Source organism: Aricia agestis, chromosome 8 (genome assembly GCF_905147365.1).
Source record: "Aricia agestis chromosome 8, ilAriAges1.1, whole genome shotgun sequence".
In the NCBI taxonomy this organism is placed as follows: Eukaryota; Metazoa; Arthropoda; class Insecta; order Lepidoptera; family Lycaenidae; genus Aricia; species Aricia agestis.
In genome coordinates, this window is record NC_056413.1 from 15,282,101 (window position 1) to 15,301,230 (window position 19,130).

At 41.4% G+C, this 19,130-nt stretch overlaps 1 protein-coding gene across 4 annotated transcripts in view; it reads left to right on the forward strand.

The window, feature by feature from the left end:
- Window positions 1-12,364, forward strand: part of LOC121729435 (protein purity of essence) — a 63,973-nt gene extending 51,609 nt beyond the window's left edge. For all 4 annotated transcript variants that reach the window (XM_042117948.1, XM_042117950.1, XM_042117949.1 and 1 more), the window contains 21 exons: window positions 112-227; window positions 470-655; window positions 1,033-1,182; window positions 2,270-2,351; window positions 2,528-2,665; window positions 2,850-3,047; window positions 4,122-4,312; window positions 4,553-4,741; window positions 5,178-5,346; window positions 5,644-5,879; window positions 6,206-6,326; window positions 6,613-6,887; window positions 7,231-7,365; window positions 8,035-8,193; window positions 8,495-8,677; window positions 9,115-9,263; window positions 9,687-9,816; window positions 10,167-10,342; window positions 10,925-11,065; window positions 11,410-11,596; window positions 11,981-12,364. In XM_042117948.1, coding sequence (XP_041973882.1) covers window positions 112-227; window positions 470-655; window positions 1,033-1,182; window positions 2,270-2,351; window positions 2,528-2,665; window positions 2,850-3,047; window positions 4,122-4,312; window positions 4,553-4,741; window positions 5,178-5,346; window positions 5,644-5,879; window positions 6,206-6,326; window positions 6,613-6,887; window positions 7,231-7,365; window positions 8,035-8,193; window positions 8,495-8,677; window positions 9,115-9,263; window positions 9,687-9,816; window positions 10,167-10,342; window positions 10,925-11,065; window positions 11,410-11,596; window positions 11,981-12,205 — 3,536 coding nt within the window. In that variant the 3' untranslated portion in view covers window positions 12,206-12,364. The remainder of the gene's footprint in view (window positions 1-111; window positions 228-469; window positions 656-1,032; window positions 1,183-2,269; window positions 2,352-2,527; window positions 2,666-2,849; window positions 3,048-4,121; window positions 4,313-4,552; window positions 4,742-5,177; window positions 5,347-5,643; window positions 5,880-6,205; window positions 6,327-6,612; window positions 6,888-7,230; window positions 7,366-8,034; window positions 8,194-8,494; window positions 8,678-9,114; window positions 9,264-9,686; window positions 9,817-10,166; window positions 10,343-10,924; window positions 11,066-11,409; window positions 11,597-11,980) is intronic.
- The last annotated feature ends 6,766 nt before the right edge of the window (window positions 12,365-19,130 follow it).

A 19,130-nucleotide genomic window follows, 5' to 3' on the forward strand; every position in this document is an offset into this window, starting at 1 on the left:
GAATTAGTCACAGTAATGCGGCTATTCCCAAAAGCTATGATATCATATTTTATTTTCAACATCTTTGTATGTATGTAAAAATTTGAGTAAAATAATGTTTACGTTCCACAGCACACCAGTTCGCACTGCAGCAGGTTGCTCTGCCTTGCCTCCGTTACATGCAAGAACTGATGGCCCCCGTTGTCACTACAACTTCTTCCAATGAAGAAGCCAACAAGGAGACAAAAGTAAGTTACTCTTAAATAACAAAAGAGATTATATTTGAATTATATAAATGTCATAACTCATAAGATATGTTATAATATTTATTTTTCCTAAGATTTAAATGCAGTAAAAATGATTTTGATATAGTAAGACCTAAAATCGTGATCAACAGTAAATTCACGTTTTTTATCTCTATAAAATCATTTCATCCTGTTAACATATACAAAATGTAACTAGAAAAAAGTTTTAAAACCTTTTTTTTCAGGAGGGTGGCGTCACGAGCGGTATAGGAAGCGGCAGCGGCGGCGGTCTAGTCGTAGAGTTAGCCGCGTGGCTGGCGGGCCGCGTGCCGCAGCGGCACTGGCGCCGGCTGTCCGCGCCGCCGCAGTCGCCGCCCGCAGACCGCGATCTACGTCTCGCAGCTAAATACAGCGACAAGTGGAAGCGCAAGGTATGTACGCGTGTACGTTGATAAGCGTACGCGTACGCACAGATGCGTGATTCACGCACAAACGTCCACATGAAAAACTGTGATTCCTCAGCCAATAGCATTGTTTTACATGCATTTTTTTTTAAATTTGGCAACAGAACGATTACTCAAAACACTGCGGATGTTGCACAATATCTGCTGTCAAACACCTGTAACCTAGATGTCGCAAAATTCCGAAACGAGTCTATTTTTTACCGACTTCCAAAAAGGAGGAGGTTATACGTTCGGCTGTATGTCTTTTTAAACCTCCCTTTGCGGATTAAAAAAAAAACTCGACCCGATAATAAAAACTATAATATAAAAGTATACTCTAGTAACTAGTTAACCTTTTTGTACAGATGATGCTGTCGCACGGCATGCGGCCGCTGTCGCTGGAGCCGGGCGGCTGGCTGCGGCCGGTGATGTTCGACCCCAGCTCCCGCATCGCGCGCGACACCGCCTGCCAGATGGTCAAGTCGCTGTGCGACTCCTACGAGCGGACTAAGGCGGTGAGTGTCTGCCGAAGAGAGAAAATGCCTGTCATTGTACTGTCATGACATTAAGGGCTCCCACACAAGAATGCGAATTCGCGTCGCATAGCAAATATCTGCAACAAAACTCATAATAAAAATGACATTACGATGCGAATTCGCTATTATGGGAGCTCTAAATGCGATCACATATTTATAAGCACGCATGCGCCGAACGCGTGGCAATTTAGGATTGGTTGTATGAAATGATATAAAACAATTTCATTTCGTGTACTATGCGGTGCGTTCGACGCTTATGGTGCTGACGAATATGCGATCAGCTTAAAGAATGGTCATATAAAATGTTTCAACTGTGTAAAATTCAAAGTATTGACATTTTTAAAATCATACTTTTGGCATAGTATTTATAGTTCATAGTAGGTTAAAATACTACAAACGTACAAATCATAAATAAATTTTAACCTACAAAATAGGCTATATAACGATATAGCCCATTTTGTTCTTGTGTAGTTCTACATAATTTATCGTACCTGTTGTCCCGAAATGGTGACGCGGTACGCGGGAATACGGTGTCCCCACCACAGCTACACGGGATATACACCAGTCCCGGATACCCTCCATCCAGTGGTACCATATCTGTGTAATACAACAATAAATAGAACACAATATAGATATGTAAAGCAAATACAAATAAAAAAGGTAAATAAAATTTTAAGAAAAAATCCGTTTTCGATCAGTCTTATCATATTGTTACGGATACGGACACATAGAGCCATCTAGCGTCAAACCAGCGCAACTTATTGAAGAATCGCAGACAGCGTAAATCCGCTATTCGATACTATAAGGCGTTAGGCTTCTAGAAATATTCCACATTCGGGAAAGGAATTTTCTCGTACTGTGTACAGTCCGGAACACGCCTCGCCCCATATAAATAGTCGCAGGCAGACGGGCCGGTAATTCAGTTCGGTACGAGCTATCATCAAGACGACTTCGGAGTGGGTTCTCACGATTCACGATTTTTGATCTTCAGTTATAAATTAACATCTATTAAACGTATTCTCTGTTCACGTCATGTTTCATAAGTCCCATCTTTGAATTTTCACAGGTATTGATATTGCTGACGAGTTTCCTACCTGACGTTGGCAAGGCTGGGGAAGCTAGTGAACAATTCTTACAACTGTACCAGAGTACGTATTTTTTTTTGTTAGACTTAATTTAACCTATCAACTTAAACATATCAATAAAATTAAAATATTGTGATCTGTGGGACTGCTGTTTATTCAAATACGAATTTCGTAGAAAATGCCTTATGTTTAAATTTTAACTATCAAAATGAATATTAAATATTATCAAAATTTGATAGCGTTGGCGTCTGAGACCCCATGGAAGCAGTTCCTGGCGCTGCGCGGCGTGCTACAGCAGATAGCTGACCTCATGACGAAGGAGATCGAGCAGTTGCATCGCCTGGAGGAGTCCACTCTCACCTCCGATCTCGCCCAAGGTTTGTAAACTAGTTATTCATTAGTAGAAGTTGGCGATAAAATAATATTATACAGTCCGAAACTGACTGATAACACCGGAAACTTTGTGTCATGCCGAACTTTGGCATGGTGTGTTTAGACACTTAGGCCTACGTCTTGCAGTAACGGCTGATGATGATGACTAATCAATCATTATATTCGCAGGTTACGCTCTCAAACGTCTTACGGAGCTGCTAGCCATGTTCCTAGAAGAGCCGGGCGCACGGCGCGCGTACAAGGGCCGGCTGGTCGGCGCGGTGCTCGGCGGATATCTATCACTGCGACGACTTGTTGTACAGCGCACGAGACTTACTGATGATACGCAAGAGAAGTTGCTGGAGTTGTTGGAGGAGATGACTACAGGTATTTGGATTTGCAAATAGAACTTTTATTGGACATTGCCCATTCGTCAATCACCACTTTCGCTCCCATTTTTATATTTTACTAGCTGTTGCCCGCGACTTCGTCCGCGTGGACTTCAGTTTATAGCGCGCGATGTCAACAAAATTGGTGTCAAAACTTTTATAAAAAAAACCAAAACAGCTGTGCAGTGTGCACATATTTCATTTTTTTAAATTAAACTTTATATTTTATGCCAAATTTTAAAGCTTATTTAGCCCCCCCAATTACACAACTTTACCCATAAACTATTTATCATTGAAAGGTTTAAGGTTACGTCACTGTATATAATATAAAGTACTGACTTATTAAATAACGTAAAAAAGAAATAACAATCGAAAATATTTGAATGCCGAATGTATGATGATACCACCTCTTATAGAAAGATGTTGGGCAAGCGTTAGCGCGATGTAAGAGACGCACGGCGCCATCTAGTATGAATTTTTGGAACTAACTTAATTTGAACAAATTTTCGTGTTTTCACCCCCTTACAACCCTTTTTTCCAGTAAAAAAGTAGCCTATGTCCTTTCTCAGGCTTTAGACTATCTGTATACAAAATTTCATTACAATCGGTTCGGTAGTTTTGGCGTGAAAGCGTCTCGCTTTCACGCCAAAACTACCGAACCGCCAAGACAGACAGACAGACAGACAGACAGAGATACTTTCGCATTTATAATATTAGTATAGATTGACTTGTTGGAAGACTTGGATGCCCTGGCTTGTGCTATGGATAAGATCCAGTAAAGTAAATGACAATATTACAATGTGAATAAGATAACATTGTATGAAAAAAGATGTTATTGAAGTCTTAGGTAGGGACATAGAATGTTATGAAAGTATATTCCGTACTTATAATAATTTATTACGATTACGATAAAAATTTATTTGTATGCAAAAATCGCACAAATAAAATCCGCGCGATTATAGTTCGCATTGCGGACAGTCCCTTACTATTTAGTTAAAACTAAATAGTAAGGGACTGTTGAGAATTAATTTCATATTAAAATATGAAATTAATTCTCAACGACTTCCCACAGGCACGGAGACCGAGACGGCGGAGTTCATGGCGGTGTGTATCGAGACGGTGCAGAAGTATCCCGTCCACGACCACCTCACACCCGTGTTCATATTCGAGCGGCTCTGCTCCATCATATACCCGGAGGAGAACGATGTGGGAGAGTTCTTCCTTACCCTCGAGAAGGATCCACAGCAGGAGGACTTCTTACAGGTTTGTACTTTAGTGATACTATTTTAAATATACTGAAATCCATACTGATATTATAAACGCAAAAAGGGCCAGAGTATTAACTTGAACAATTCTTTTTTTGTCTGAAAAATATATGCATTTAAAAACTTATTAGTATAGTGTTTTTAGGCATACACAATTATTTATCGTTAATTGGATGATGTATTCAGACTTCAAGATACGAGTGCTTATTGGATTAGAATTAAATATAATAACTTTTAGGGTCGCATGCTGGGTAACCCGTACTCGTCGCTGGAGGCGGGCATGGGACCGCTCATGCGTGACGTCAAGAACAAGATCTGCACGGACTGCGAGCTCGTCGCGCTGCTGGAAGACGACAACGGCATGGAACTGCTCGTCTGCAATAAGATCATGTCGCTAGACTTGCCCGTCAAGGATGTTTATAAGAAGGTGAGGTTTTTTTATATAGTATTGCGATGCAACGTTGCTTAAGGTTGTTTACATTAGGTTAAACAGAGATTAAACAGATCGCTGCATGCTCGAGAGCGATGAGGCCTGGCAGGCAGCGGTCTCTTTCTGCGAGATTAAACAGATAAAAGCGTCCAAGGTATTCGTAATTGTCACAAAACTTTTTTTTTGTATTAACGTTACGCTTTTACGTTGCAACTTGGAACGTAAAAGCGTATCATCATCATCTCAGTCATCTGGTCCAATCGCAGATTGGACCAGATGACTGAGATGATGATGATTACTGATGATGATGATGATGACTGTGACATATCCAAGTTAAAGTTATTAAAAGTGTTTCTGCAGTTACAAAGCTTTTATTGAGATTGATCCAAAATCATTTGATCTTATAAGTTATAATATAATTAAATTGTTTTAGGTGTGGTGCACATCAGGCGAGAGTGTAGACGCGATGCGTGTAGTATACCGCATACGCGGGCTGCACGGCGATGCTACCGAGGAGTTTGTTGAGACGCTCAGCCAAACTAACGCTGAAGCCGTTGACGACGAACAGGTGTATCGTATGGCAAACGTGCTTGCTGATTGTGGTGAGTGTTACAGTAACACCGAAGATACACATATAGATCGGTAGGGGCTTAGAGTAAAAAGTAAAGCCAATCAAATAAGGTACGGGAGCTTTACAAGCACTTAAAAGATTGTCTAAAACTTGCATTAAAAAAACGAACGTTGTTAACACAACTAGACGACGGATTAAAATGAAGCATGTTTATTGTTTTCATGTTCGCTAGATATTTCGATATTAATGCTGGCATGCGGATACAACTTGTATTCTTACAATTCGAAAAACGATATCTAATTACTTAACTGAATCATTGGTTGTGCAGGCGGTCTGGAGGTGATGCTGCAGCGTCTAGCGGCAATCGGGCGCGTGGCTTGCGCGCGTGCGCTGTGCTCGACTCTACTGCGGCTGCTGTCACTATGCGCGCGCGTGCGGCGTTGCGTGAACGTGTTGACGCGTGCGCCGACTCGCGCGCTGCCGGTGCTGCTGCACGCGCTCAGCCTGGCCGCTGCTGATGAACGCGACCAGCCAAGAGCACATCTCGTGTATCAACTTCTCGAGGTTTGTTGTTTCTGAGTGATAAGACTAATAAGTAATGAGCCATAAATTAAAATAATTTATGTAATAATTTATGATGTGTTGGTATAACATTTGTTGCTGCTTGTGTATGCGATTTTGAACGATAGAGACCAAACATGCAAATAAGATATCTGATACTTATCAGTAGATTGTGAAATGGACCCTTTGACTGTAGAGTATATTTAAGAAGACGCATTTAATGAAGCCAATAATTATTTTGCGGGGATTTGTCAGCATCTAAAAATTGTCTGCTCCTAGGTGTTTCTTTAGACTTGATTCAGTATTTCATATTAACTATTTGTCAACAGATCATGGAGCGCATACTGTCAGTGGCGGCGAGCGAGAGCCTGGAGTCGTTCCTGCAGTTCTCGCTGACGTTCGGCGGTCCCGAGCACGTGCAAGCGCTGCTTAACTGCACCGAGCTGCCGGGTATAGTTTTAAATTTAACTTTATTACTTATACAAGAAGAATCACTTTTCATTGTGTCAGCGGTGGTCAACTGTTAAGGATGTATTCCAATCTTACGCAAATCCATGTTGCTTTGTCTTAATTATTTGGAAAAGCCGCTTAATATGCAAATATAGCAACATGGGCCTAAGCCTGAAGGAAATCGAAAAAAGGGGAAAAGTATACTGATTTGATTGGCAAATGAGACATTGGCCTGTATACTGTCCAGAGTTTAGGAACACGCCCTTTATGAATCATTCTTCCACAGGTGTGCGAAACAATTCAGTAGCGCTAGGCCATTTGACGCGCGTCCTCGCTGCTCTAGTATACGGGAACGATCTCAAGATGGCGATGCTGGTGGACCACTTCAAGCCAGTGCTGGACTTTGATCGACTAGACTCCGAGCAATGGACCGAAGAAGAGTTCCGCATGGAGCTGTTCTGTGTCCTCTGCGCTAATATCGAGAGGAACTCCATAGGAGGCACCCTCAAGGATTATCTGATATCCCTTGGCGTCGTCAAAGACGCTTTGGAGTACATTGTGGTGAGTGTAACGACATTTAGCTTACTTGCGTCGTAGGCCTATTGCTTATCGTTTGTAATATTCACAATACTTATGCCTTTCGTTTCCCATTATTCACCATTGTGACATATACGTTTTCAAGTAGGCTTTTGGCCAAAGCGTTTAGTAAACTTGACTAAAGCTGCACTCGATTTGAAGAACTTCTCGCACAATATCATGACACTTAGCGCAGCGTTATGCCAAATCTATGAGGTTATTTCGTTCTTGGCTATCGAATGCAACTTGACAAATGCTCACCTCTTTATTGAGATCAGAAACATAATAGACAACCAAACAGATATAATCATGACTCCAATATCCGTAGAAACATGCGCCATGCGTTAAGCCCACGCTGGTGTGCACGGACTCTGACGAGCTGAAGGAGTTCATTAGCCGGCCGGCGCTCAAGTACATACTGCGCTTCCTCACCGGCCTAGCCGCTGACCACGAGCCCACACAGGTAACAAACAATCAAATTTCCCACCAGATGCCGCTATGTAGCCTTAGCCCGGGCGCGCACTAGCGGCCAAGCCGCGGCGGCCATCGAGATAGATACCTTAGTATGAAACCGCCATAGACCACCTGGCCGTACGCTGTCAAGCGGCCACACCATATTCGATGGCCGCCGCGGCCTGGCCGCTAGTGCGCGCCCGAGCTTAGGATGTGTGAAATAGACAATATTATCGTGACATATGACAGCAGTTTTGGATACTAGATGTGTGATTATTATATTAATATCTAGAGATTGGAATTCCTGGAAAAGCTCAGACCACTGAAAATAGAATTCTGCCCGTTAGGTTACAATGGAGTTAAAAATTCGTGTTTTTGGGTATACTATATCAATGCAATTTAATTTTACTGCAATGTTCTGCAGCGTAGAAAACAATAATTTAACATCTAAATATGGATTTTCAATTGTGTTAGTAACGCTATAACTCGAAAACCGAAATGAAATGAACGGATTGGGCTAATTTTAGTCTTAAAATATTAGTATAAGTCTAGGGAAGGTTTTAAAGCGACACGAAGTTCACCGGAACAGCTAGTATAGTATAAGTTCATTTATTTATTCAACTCCATAGACAGAACAACGTCTGTCGTATATAGCTACAACTGTTTTGTGTATTCACAGATGCTAGTATGCGAGAAGGTGATACCGATAGTGCACCGTCTCGAGCAGGTGTCGTCCGGCGAACACGTGGGCTCGCTGGCCGAGAACCTGCTGGAGGCGCTGCGCTCGCAGCCGCAGTGCGCCGCCAAGGTGCAGCAAGTGCGAGACTTCACCAGACAGGTATGATCTATTCCTCGCTACACATATGTATGAAAGAGAAGACATGATAACATAAAATACCTAGACCGGTGTAAGTAGTCCTTACTGCTATAATATTCTCGTGGAAAGGCAGAAACGGTTCGATAATAATATTATAATAAAAATATGTAACACAACTTATAAAAGTTGTAGCGAGATATTTTGTCGACTTTTTTCTAACGTATAGATAGTTCGAATTCTTACAGAACAGTAATCATTTAACAAAATTGTAAATTTTTGTACGCTTTAATTCTTATTTAAATGGCGTATAACATGTGCACAGGAGAAGAAGCGTCTCGCGATGGCGGTGCGCGAGCGTCAACTGGGCGCGCTGGGCATGCGCAGCAACGAGCGCGGGCAGGTGACGGCGCAGTGCTCCCTCACCTCGCAGGTCGCCGAGCTCGCCGAGGAGGCGGGCGCCGTGTGCTGCATATGCCGGGAGGGATACAAGTACCAGCCTACTAAGGTGACCTACATTATTATTTGATCACAGCACACATAATGTACTCGATAATAATAAAGGACTCAATAATAAATAAAATATTGTTTTTTGTTAACGATACTTACATCGGTATCGTTAACGAAAAGGGTTAGTTCACATTGCAACATGAGGCGTCGATGCGATGTATTTTTGAATCGAACCCGACGAGAACTGACGTAAGATAAACAGCGGCGCAATATTAATAAAGTATGAATTGGTTCAGAAATATAATTAAGCATAACCAAAGGAATTTAATTAAACATATTATGAGATTTATAAAAATATAATAATATGTCGTTTCAATTTGGTATGTGGAGTGTGGAGTCCAATAGTAATAAGTTATTGTTTGTAATATTTAATTGTAATAAAGAATTGTTCATTTATTTATTTATATTGAATAATAATTTATTTTTATTTCTCAGGTGCTGGGCATCTACACGTTCACCAAGCGCTGCCCGGTGGAGGAGTTCGAGGTGCGCGCACGCAAGACGCTCGGCTACACGACGGTGTCGCACTACAACGTCGTGCACGTCGAGTGTCACATGGCCGCTGTTAGACTGGCGCGTGCTAGGTAAGAATATAATATAAAGCTAATCGCACTTTTATCAGCACGAACGCGTCGCGTTTTAGAATTCGTGATATGAAATGATGTGGAACCTCGCACATTCGTCCGCACCGTACCCACGGCATTTCGTGCCGTGCGTTCGACGCGTATGGCGCGTACGACGGTTTGATATATATTATGATATTACGGATTAATATGGTATTAGCAGGTTTGGCTACATTCGTCAAAAAATCAAAATTAACTTTGTTGTTTGCTTTGCACGAGTCACCGCGCCACTATAAACTTCGAAACAGTTGAAACTAACCTAAAACGCCATTACGTAATCGCAATATAAGATTCTTTCAAAGGTGAAAAAAGTGCTGCTTAGTAATAATAACGTGTGTGTGTGTTTCATATTTCATTCGTTCAATTATAATATTGTGCGTGCAGGGACGAGTGGGAAAGCGCGGCGCTGCAGAACGCGTCGACTCGCTGCAACGGTCTGCTGCCGCTGTGGGGGCCGCACGTGCCCGAGTCCGCGTACGCCAGCTGTCTCGCTCGACACACCACCTATCTGCAGGTATGATATATTAGACATTGAAATCTGTATAATATTCGTAGGTATATTAAAAACTAGGTTATCTAACATTCTGAGCATATTGCCCGATCACCGGACAAAACGGTACTCCATTAGCTCTTTGTTTTGTTTGATTATAAAGTGCTTGCGTCTTTCACAAGTGCAAGATATGTTTATAGCCTCTATTCGGCGGACAAACATTAATACCGCGTGAAGCAAAACAGCGCGACACTCTTGGTACTTGGTCAAATTGCAAACGGAAGTTACAAATCAATGAATATGCGCGTCCTCTGCGCCTTTAAAATATGCAGTTTGGTATCGCCCTTTACCCTTAACTAATTACTGTCTCGCAGGAGTGCACCGGGCACCGCGACATCGGTCATGCGTGCACGCTGCACGACCTCAAGCTGCTGCTGGTGCGGTTTGCGCGCGGCCGCACCTTCCACGACGACACCGGCGGCGGCGGCCCGCTCTCCAACATGCAGCTCGTGCCCGCGCTCGCCCACATGGCGCTCTACGTCATCAACACGTACGTACACTACTTCCGGCCGGCCATAGACGAACCGCATCTTGCATTCGAAACAGTGCAAATTTCAACGCGACCGCTCTGGAGCAAGTCGGTCCCGACTGCAACTTACGGTCCGCCTATGGCCAGTCGGCTCCTATACAGACAGACCGTATTTCAGCTGCAAATAAAACGTGCAGTCCGATTGCAGTCGGCGTGCAGTCGTGTGAACTGTGACCTTGCGATTGGATGGTAGTTGAAATGAGGCCTGTCAGTGATCAGTCTATAGCCAGTGACCCCAGACCCCAGTGTGGATGGGAAATACAAAATATATCTTTTTTAATTTTTTCCTTTATTCTGATCAGACTGATCAACTGAACTGACTTCAAAATAAGCAAGTAATCTTAGACTGGCCATAGACGGGCTGCAAGTTGCAGTCGGGACCGACTGCTCTACAGCGGTCCGCCTTAGAACTGCTCGAGTGGTTTGTGTATTGCGGATATGAATTTAATATGCAAACTGCAGATCGCCGTGCGGCGACCACACATAGCGGTCGGTTTCGACTGCTAATACCACTTTCACCATGCTAACCTGTTACGTCCACAGAACGCGCGTGGCCGGTCGCGAGGCGTCGGCGCTGGAGACGTTCATGGGTTGGTCGCCGGCGCGCGTGCTGGAGGGCGCGCACGACGCCGACGGCCCGCTCTACTACCTCACGCTGATGCTGCTGCTGTACCCGCATCACAAGTGAATATTTTTTTAAAGATACTATAAGGGCTCCCACACAAAACTGCGAATTCGGATCGCATTGTAATTTGTAATGTAATTTGTATTATGAATTTTGTCGCAACTCGCAGACATTTACGATGCGATGCTAATTAGCAGTTATGTGTAGGAGCCGTTAATGAAAATATTATGTAGTTAATTATATCTAATGTTTTGTTGTCAGTCTGTTGTGTCTGTAACAGACATTGTTGCAGGTTATGCAATATTTGAATATTTTTTTCTTCCTTGTTCTAATCTATTCCTTCTGTTCTATTACACTAAAAATTGTATTACTAAATCAATAATAACCATCTTCATCCCTACAGATGGCGCTCGGTTCGCGTGGAGATGCTCAAGCGCATGTTGCTGACGGCGCACGCGCGGGCCGTGTCGCCGGGCGCGCCGCTCCGCGCGCTCGCCGCCGACCAACGCGCCGTCCGCGCCTGGGCGGACTACAAGCCCTACGCCGTATTCGTGGCGCTCATACACCTGCTCTACACGGTCATGTTCAAGGTATTTGTTGTTGTATTTTACATTATTGTTATGTCAAAGTGTGGACTGTTTGTCTTTTATTATTTCTTTATGCGTATACTGCTGTATCCGCCATTGTAGACGTAAAAAAATGTATGTTTTGATTTTATGTCTGTACTATCAGAGAAGTGGATTCCTAGGCAGATGGGGGACTTACGCAGTTTGGGTTAAGACAAGCCCAGCCGACAGATCACATTTAACATTGAATTGATATGATCCGACCAAATGACGTCAATCTGTCAACTGCTTAGGAATAAATTTTCTCGATGGTACAAAAAAGAATATTGAAGTCATTATAATATTTATGTGTGTGCGTAAAAGTGTGATTGTGTACTAAATACAGTTCATTAATACTTTGTATTACAGAACGTGACAGCCGCAACAGTCGAGCTGTGGCCGGTGAAGCTGGCGGAGTACATTCGTCACAACGACGAGGCGAACGCGAAAGCGGCCGAGAAGGTGGTCGCCGCGCTGACCGACGAGATCCTGCCGTGTGCGTCCTTTGCCGAGTTCTGCGACGCCGCCGACCTGCTGGGGGAGATCCCACAGCCGGACGAGTTCCTGGCGTCGCTGCTGCAGGCGCAACCCTGAGACGCAGCTCCGCCGTCGTGTCTTGGCTGCATGGCCTGCTGAAATATGTTGTTTAACCCTATTATAACCGTTCGCAAGTTTCAATTAATATTCAAATGTTTGGTATTTATTTTTTCGCACTCTGTAGCCGCTTTCACGATTAATATAGTTTTCGCTTTATATTCTTGTTTTATTTATTACATTTGTGTACCGATATTTCACCGTTGATAGAATATTTTGAAAATCCTTTTTAGGGTTCCGTACCCAAAGGACAGAAATGTCTCTTACTCAATAACTGTGATAGCTAGACAGTTGAATTTTTACAAATTATGTCCGTCTGTCTGTTACCTCTTCACGCCGCACTGAACCGCTGAACCGTTGTAGTGCCTATTTGGTATGTAGATACTTTGAGCCCCGGGGAAGGACATAGGATACTTTTTATCTCGCACGATCAACAAATTTAGGCGCAACGAAGTTGCGGCGTCATCTAGTACAAAATATACAGAGAGTAACAAAATCTATCGCCAACGCGGCGGCGCGATAACGCGACCTTGAAGAGCTAAGGTCGGCTAAAAAAGAAACTTAGTTATCGTCTGATGGACCGAGGCTCTTCTAAACTCTCTGCGTATGCTGTATTAATTATCGTGCCACCATTTACAATTACTATTGTCAGTCTAATTACAAAACCTTATTTTCCTGTTCTGAGGTCTTAACCGATTCCTTCTTAAATCTAAAGTGTAATTTGAGGGAGATACAATCGTTTTATAAAATACTAGATTACAAAACTTGTTTATCGCGCGGTGACCGTACATTTTTCCGGGACAAAACACTTTTTGTCTATTATATACTTTGAGTCCCGCGAAAGGACATAGGATACTTCCTATGTCCTTTCCCGGAACTCAAAGTATCTCCATGGCAAATTTCAGCAAAATCGATTCAGCGGTTTTGGCGTAAAGATGTACCTAACAGACAGACATACAGACAGACTTTCGCATATTTTATAATATAAGTACGGATGGCACGGCTCTGGTGTCATACGCCTGCACACGTTAAAAATATATATGACATGGCTGCCGTGTCATCCGCAATGAATGCAGCTTAAAAAAGGTTGACAGCCCCTACTTTTTTTTCAATTCACCGAATATTCAGCATCGAAGGCTTGTTACGTGGAAAATTAAGATGGTTTCGTTCAGAGTATAGAACCTTCTAAAGTGTAATTTGAGGGAAATACAATAGTTTTCTAAATGACACGGCTCCCGTGTCATACGCCACACGTTAAAAAAATATATGACCCGGCTGCCGTGTCATCCGCACGTTTTCAACCTAGGGCAATATAAATAAAGGTGTTGGTCATTATTTCTGCACTGTCATTATTAAGCCCAGTCGGATGAAGTCTCTGGAATGGGCGGTCATAACTCATAAGTGACTTGTAGGTAGTTCCAATTAACTACCATTTTTATTAAAATTCTATTAAAAGTCGTTCGACTCAATCACATAATCACTCTAGGGAGCGCATGAGAACTCGTATACAATAAAACGGTGGTCGCTGCACGACGCGTTTGCAGGGATGACGCGCCAGTCATGATCTTCCTTCGACGTCACGCTTTCTAGAATCTAGCGCATACGTCCATAATAATAATACTATGGACGTATGCGCTAGAAGGCGTGACGTCGAAGGAAGATTCGTCTGAACCTTTCGTCGTTCTGAATTACCAGCGCCCTAGGCGAGATTTCTTCGGTGCCCAGGGTGTTGATAGTGCTGAAAAAATTTGGCGCCCCTTTTGTTTGCCTTTAGCGCCCCTTTTTGGCCGGCGCCCTGGGCGGTCGCCCAGCGTCGCCCCCCTAACGCCGCTACTGAGGGTTGCTAAAGGTGGTGCATCTGGGGCGTTATGAATTTGCAGGTTAAACTCTGCAATGAAATCTACTACACTACGACTGTCGCAGTCAATATACCTAAGTTTGCCATGCCATAAGGGCAACGAGGCACCTTATACGTCTATGACTATTTTATTTGCCGTGATAGATTGTAGAACGCGTCGTAACTCGGCTCTGGTGTAAGTGGGGAGTCTGGGGACCTGCCGGGTCGGAATATTTATTTATTTAATAAGGTACACCTGCAACAGTACATACAATACATTAATAGCAGAGTTTTACCTACCAATAAAACTCTTATGTCCAGAACCTTATTCAAGGCCTTTAAACAAAATTGAGATGGTAGTCTTCCGTTTCCTGCCGTAATATTGATCGTTGTGGTTCCTTTCCGGTCTTTTTGGCGCCAAGATGGCGGTAAGATGGCGGTTTCCGGTGTTCACCAGGGCAGGCGCGCGCGCTTTCTTCCTCATTGCAGTCTCAATTTTTTAGCACCAGGCAGACCTTACTGTAAGGCCTTGAATAAGGTTCCGGACATAAGAGTTTTATTGGTAGGTAAAACTCTGCTATTATGTCCTATCACCGTTATTCAAGGCCTTTAAACAAAATTGAGATATTGTTTGTTGTCGCCTGGTGAACAAGACGCCAATGTGAAGAATCAAAATGATTATGAGACAGGAGTTTGTTATATTATATTTTTAAATGATTTACTTAGTATTTTAAGTTGTGCATGGTTTTAATAATTACAATTTGTTCAAAATTACATTAAAGTACATATTTTAAATTTTAACAAAACTAGTAACGGGTTCAAAAAGATTAGCTAAGAATTACTGGTAAAAATCGGCTTATAAGCTTCTTTTGTATAGTATTTTTAAGGCAACGGAGACCGTATGCTTCCCGGAGTTGCCTCGATACCGGCTTCTTTTAAAATCAACTTAACCCATCCAGAAATTGCTGTTCTAGAAGCAGTTTTTGGTACTCCCCGATCTGATACAAATAAATTTTTGATGCCGGCTTCTTTCCGTCTATCGCTACCTAGAACAACTAATTTTAGTACGGGATCAAGATTTGGATTTTCACTGTTCGAAAGAATTTCCAACCTAATAGATTGTGGGATTCTGAATCGGTTTTAGAACCGTACATTGGTCAGAAAGTCACAGTATCACTTTCATTATCATCTACAACACTGCCCTGTGACACGCACACGATTAATAAAGTCAAGTCGTGCACTCTACGATCCGAATATAAATATTATAATCTTATATCTTTAAACGAGCAATTCTTGTATATATATATATATATATATATATATATATATATATATATATATATATATATATAGGAATCTCGGAATCGGCTCCAACGATTTTCATGGAATTTAGTATAGAGGGGGTTTCGGGGGCGATCTAGCTAGGAATCATTTTTAGAAAATGTAATTTTCATCGGATACCGAGCAAAGCTCGGTCAAACGGCTAGTAATATTAAAATGGCGCACCGCCTGAAAACTGCAAATAAATTTTCACAATTTACGCTACTCGTAGATACATTAAGAGGAGACCACACCGCCCTTTTTTCCATACAAACGTTGTCCCCTGTTTCCTCCCTGGATAATGCTAGTAGAGTTATAATTTTTTTCCTGAATATCTACGTCCACTAATACAATGTCCCTATGTTTTCTTTTTTTTCATAATTTAATTATTAAATAAGATATGAACGTTCAAAAACCCAAAAAAATGGCCAGATTTTCCGCTGTGTTCAAACGTCCAGAAAACAGATTTGGCTAGATTATACAAAAAAAAAAGCAAAACATAGGAACACAGCTCAAGCCTTTCTTTAATCTTTAATGAAAAAAGTACTTAAATCGGTTAAGTTTTGGAGAAGGAATCAGGGGACAACGAATCGTTGATTTTCTGGATTTTCTGCAGTTGTCTCTATCGCGTTCTGCGGTATAGGTTCTGGGGTAAGGGAGACAGCTATAGATATTACACGTACTTTTTTTTCATTTCTCTAGCCCCTGGTGTATCCTCTTAATGGCACAAACTGTACTCGGCTTATTACATTTTTGAACATTATTTGTTGAAAATATGGTGTTCAAATTTTTCTTTTCCAAAACATGAGAGGCAAGACTTGCACTATTATATTTTGTACTAAAAAGTGTAGAAACAATTGACTTGTGAACTAGGATTGTTTTGCTAGATTATGTTTTAAATGTTAATCAGCTAAAAAGTGCACTAATTGGGACCCCGAGGAGTTAGTAGGCTGGACCCCCAAAACTTTGCACCAATTTAACCATCTTATCCAAATCTCCATCGTCAGGTTTTGTACTCGTGGAGGAGAAAAGGCCGTTGATAGATAAGTACAGAAAGTTTCGATTCCACGTCCCGAACCGTGAACGGCGGTGACTCGAGACTTTAGATCCACTTTCCATAAAGCCTGGGGCCACGAGAACACGCCTTTCGCACGATTGAGATGCATCAATACTCTGGGCATCAAATTCGGAGGTAGGAATACCCAAGCCAGACTGAAGGTCTATTCCCATGAAAATGCGTTGTGTCTACGTCCTTTGATCCCTCTGGTCTAAGCTGACATACTTTGCCACTACACGTGAGCTCGGGTTGATGACAAACTCTCGAGTTTCGCGGGCATATTCTAAAATTCTGTGCTTATTCCTTAAGCAACGTTTGAATAACCTGATCCATTTCTGGGGACGAAGTCCGTGAATTAACGTGACTATAAGAGTCGAGGACAGTTTTCGTAAAAATTGAATTTTATAACCGGTTATTATTTTTTAAAAAGGGAAGAAGGAGCACCCCACATTTTCCCAAACATGGTTAATAGCCTCCCCTCTCGAAACTCCTGTTGAAAGTCAAAATTTTCTGTCACCTCTTCCTCTGCCTCTCGGGGCATTGGATTGATTAAAAGACTTATTCGTATTTCGTACCCAGGGCCTGTTGTCTTGGAGGAAGAGACGTTGTTGGCTTATATGAGGACCAAAAAACCCCTCATTACATTGGCATAGGAGCCAAAATTATAATTAAAAACATAGGGGTGGAAAGGTCACACCGCCTGTGCTTGAGAATATGCATAACTTTGATTATTCCGTATAGCCAAACGGTCCTTGGAAGCGACCGGTTTGTTTGTAATAACTGGGGTCTGGTTGCGCAGCCAGAGCACCCGAAGCAGGCCGCCTCTCTTGCGCAGAGAAGGCTGGCTTTTTATTCTTTAGGTATATTAGTATCAAACAAATGAAAATTTTATTTAAGTACACCATTATTTTTAATAAAATCGGACAACAGCTGGGCTAAAATGGTCGCTTTGGAGAGTCATATTATGAATCTTATGGTCACTCTGCTTGCAATTTATGTCTAGTAATTCGTATTTCATATTCGTCAGTTTCACAAATGAAATGAAATGAAATGTGACCATTTTAGCCCGGCTGCTCTTTATTAAATAGAATATATTCGTATGTTGGAGGAACTTTTAAATTTTAAAAACTATTCCTTTACTAGAGATTTATGAAAAATTCCTGACGTTCAATAATATCAGCATGCCTAACGCAAACTAATTGTAAATAGTCCAAAGATCAAACATCTTTAATTTTTGTTCAAAGATTTGTTGTTTTGTTCAAAGATCTTTAATTTTGGATAATAACGATATTTTACCATCTTAAATCCATTGTAATAAATCAGAAACACCCTTTTTTAACGCATCATTTTGCATTATTAATGAACTCGTAATAGTACCAAAAGACTTATCACTATCGTATTCAAATTAAAATTATTTGCTTTCTCAAATTGCCCAGGGCCTTTCAATTCTTCGTTAATCGTTAACCTCCAATTATTATTCGACAAAACCAGGCCGGGCGTTATAAGTTTTTTGAATATCCGATTAACGGATATTTGACCAATTGTCAGAGTTAGATAAAGTGTTGCAAGCTACGTTGCAAGTAAATAATTGAGTGTCTGTAAATGCTCCGCAGAGGCATTCTGAATAGACGGTTCTTTGAGGTTGGTCGTCAAATCAAAATTAAAAATAGTTCGACGTATTAGAAACAGCGACATGATCAATATTTCCGTAGGTGTTATCTAAAACGTTACTAGCACAATTTTCCTTCGCAATCGTATCCAAAGGTGGATAGACACAAGCTAAGAAATTTTGGATCTGACTGACCTGCTTGACAAGGTTTTGCAATACCTCGTCATCCCATTTTCGCTTCCGTTGTACGACTGGCGATCTGACGATGACGATGTAGAAGAAACACACTCGCAAACACTTTTATCAACATTATATTTCAACAATGTAATGTTAAAACTTAAATTAAAAAATTTTGAAACCACAAACGATCTAAAATAAATTATTAACTATTTAAGAAAAAGAATATTATAGTTATTTCTTATAATTTCTTATAATTTTAATAACTTTAACAAACGCTAACAGCGTTATACGTCTTTACGGCACAAAACTCAAGACGCCAATGAGGAAGAAAGCGCGCGCGCCTGCCCTGGTGAACACCGGAAACCGCCATCTTACCGCCATCGTAGCGCCATCTTGGCGCCAAAAAGACCGGAAAGGAACCACAACGATCAATATTACGGCAGGAAACGGAAGACTACCATCTCAATTTTGTTTAAAGGCCTTGAATAACGGTGATATAATACACATATTTTAATATACAATAGTTAAGGCAAAATAAAGATGATTTGAGGACGCAGCACGAAGTATAAATAAACAACGTATTTTAGTAATCATGTTTATTACCTTATTGATATGCACAACATATAAATACATTTAATACTTTTTGTAACCTTCTTACAATATAACCTTATAAAACTAATTTATCTATAATTAAAATTGACAGGGATGCGTTTACTACGATTTTTAACACAAAAACAATCATAGCAATATGAAATGAAGGAAAGTAAAACTATTTTCTTAATTAAAATAAATACAGTTCTAAAATGTAACTTCTGATACTTTTCGCTAGATGGCGCTTTTACAAGAAAAAATATACTTTTTTTATTATGTGATTTGAAAAATATACGTTACGCATCTCAATTTCTTATTCTATATTTAAATA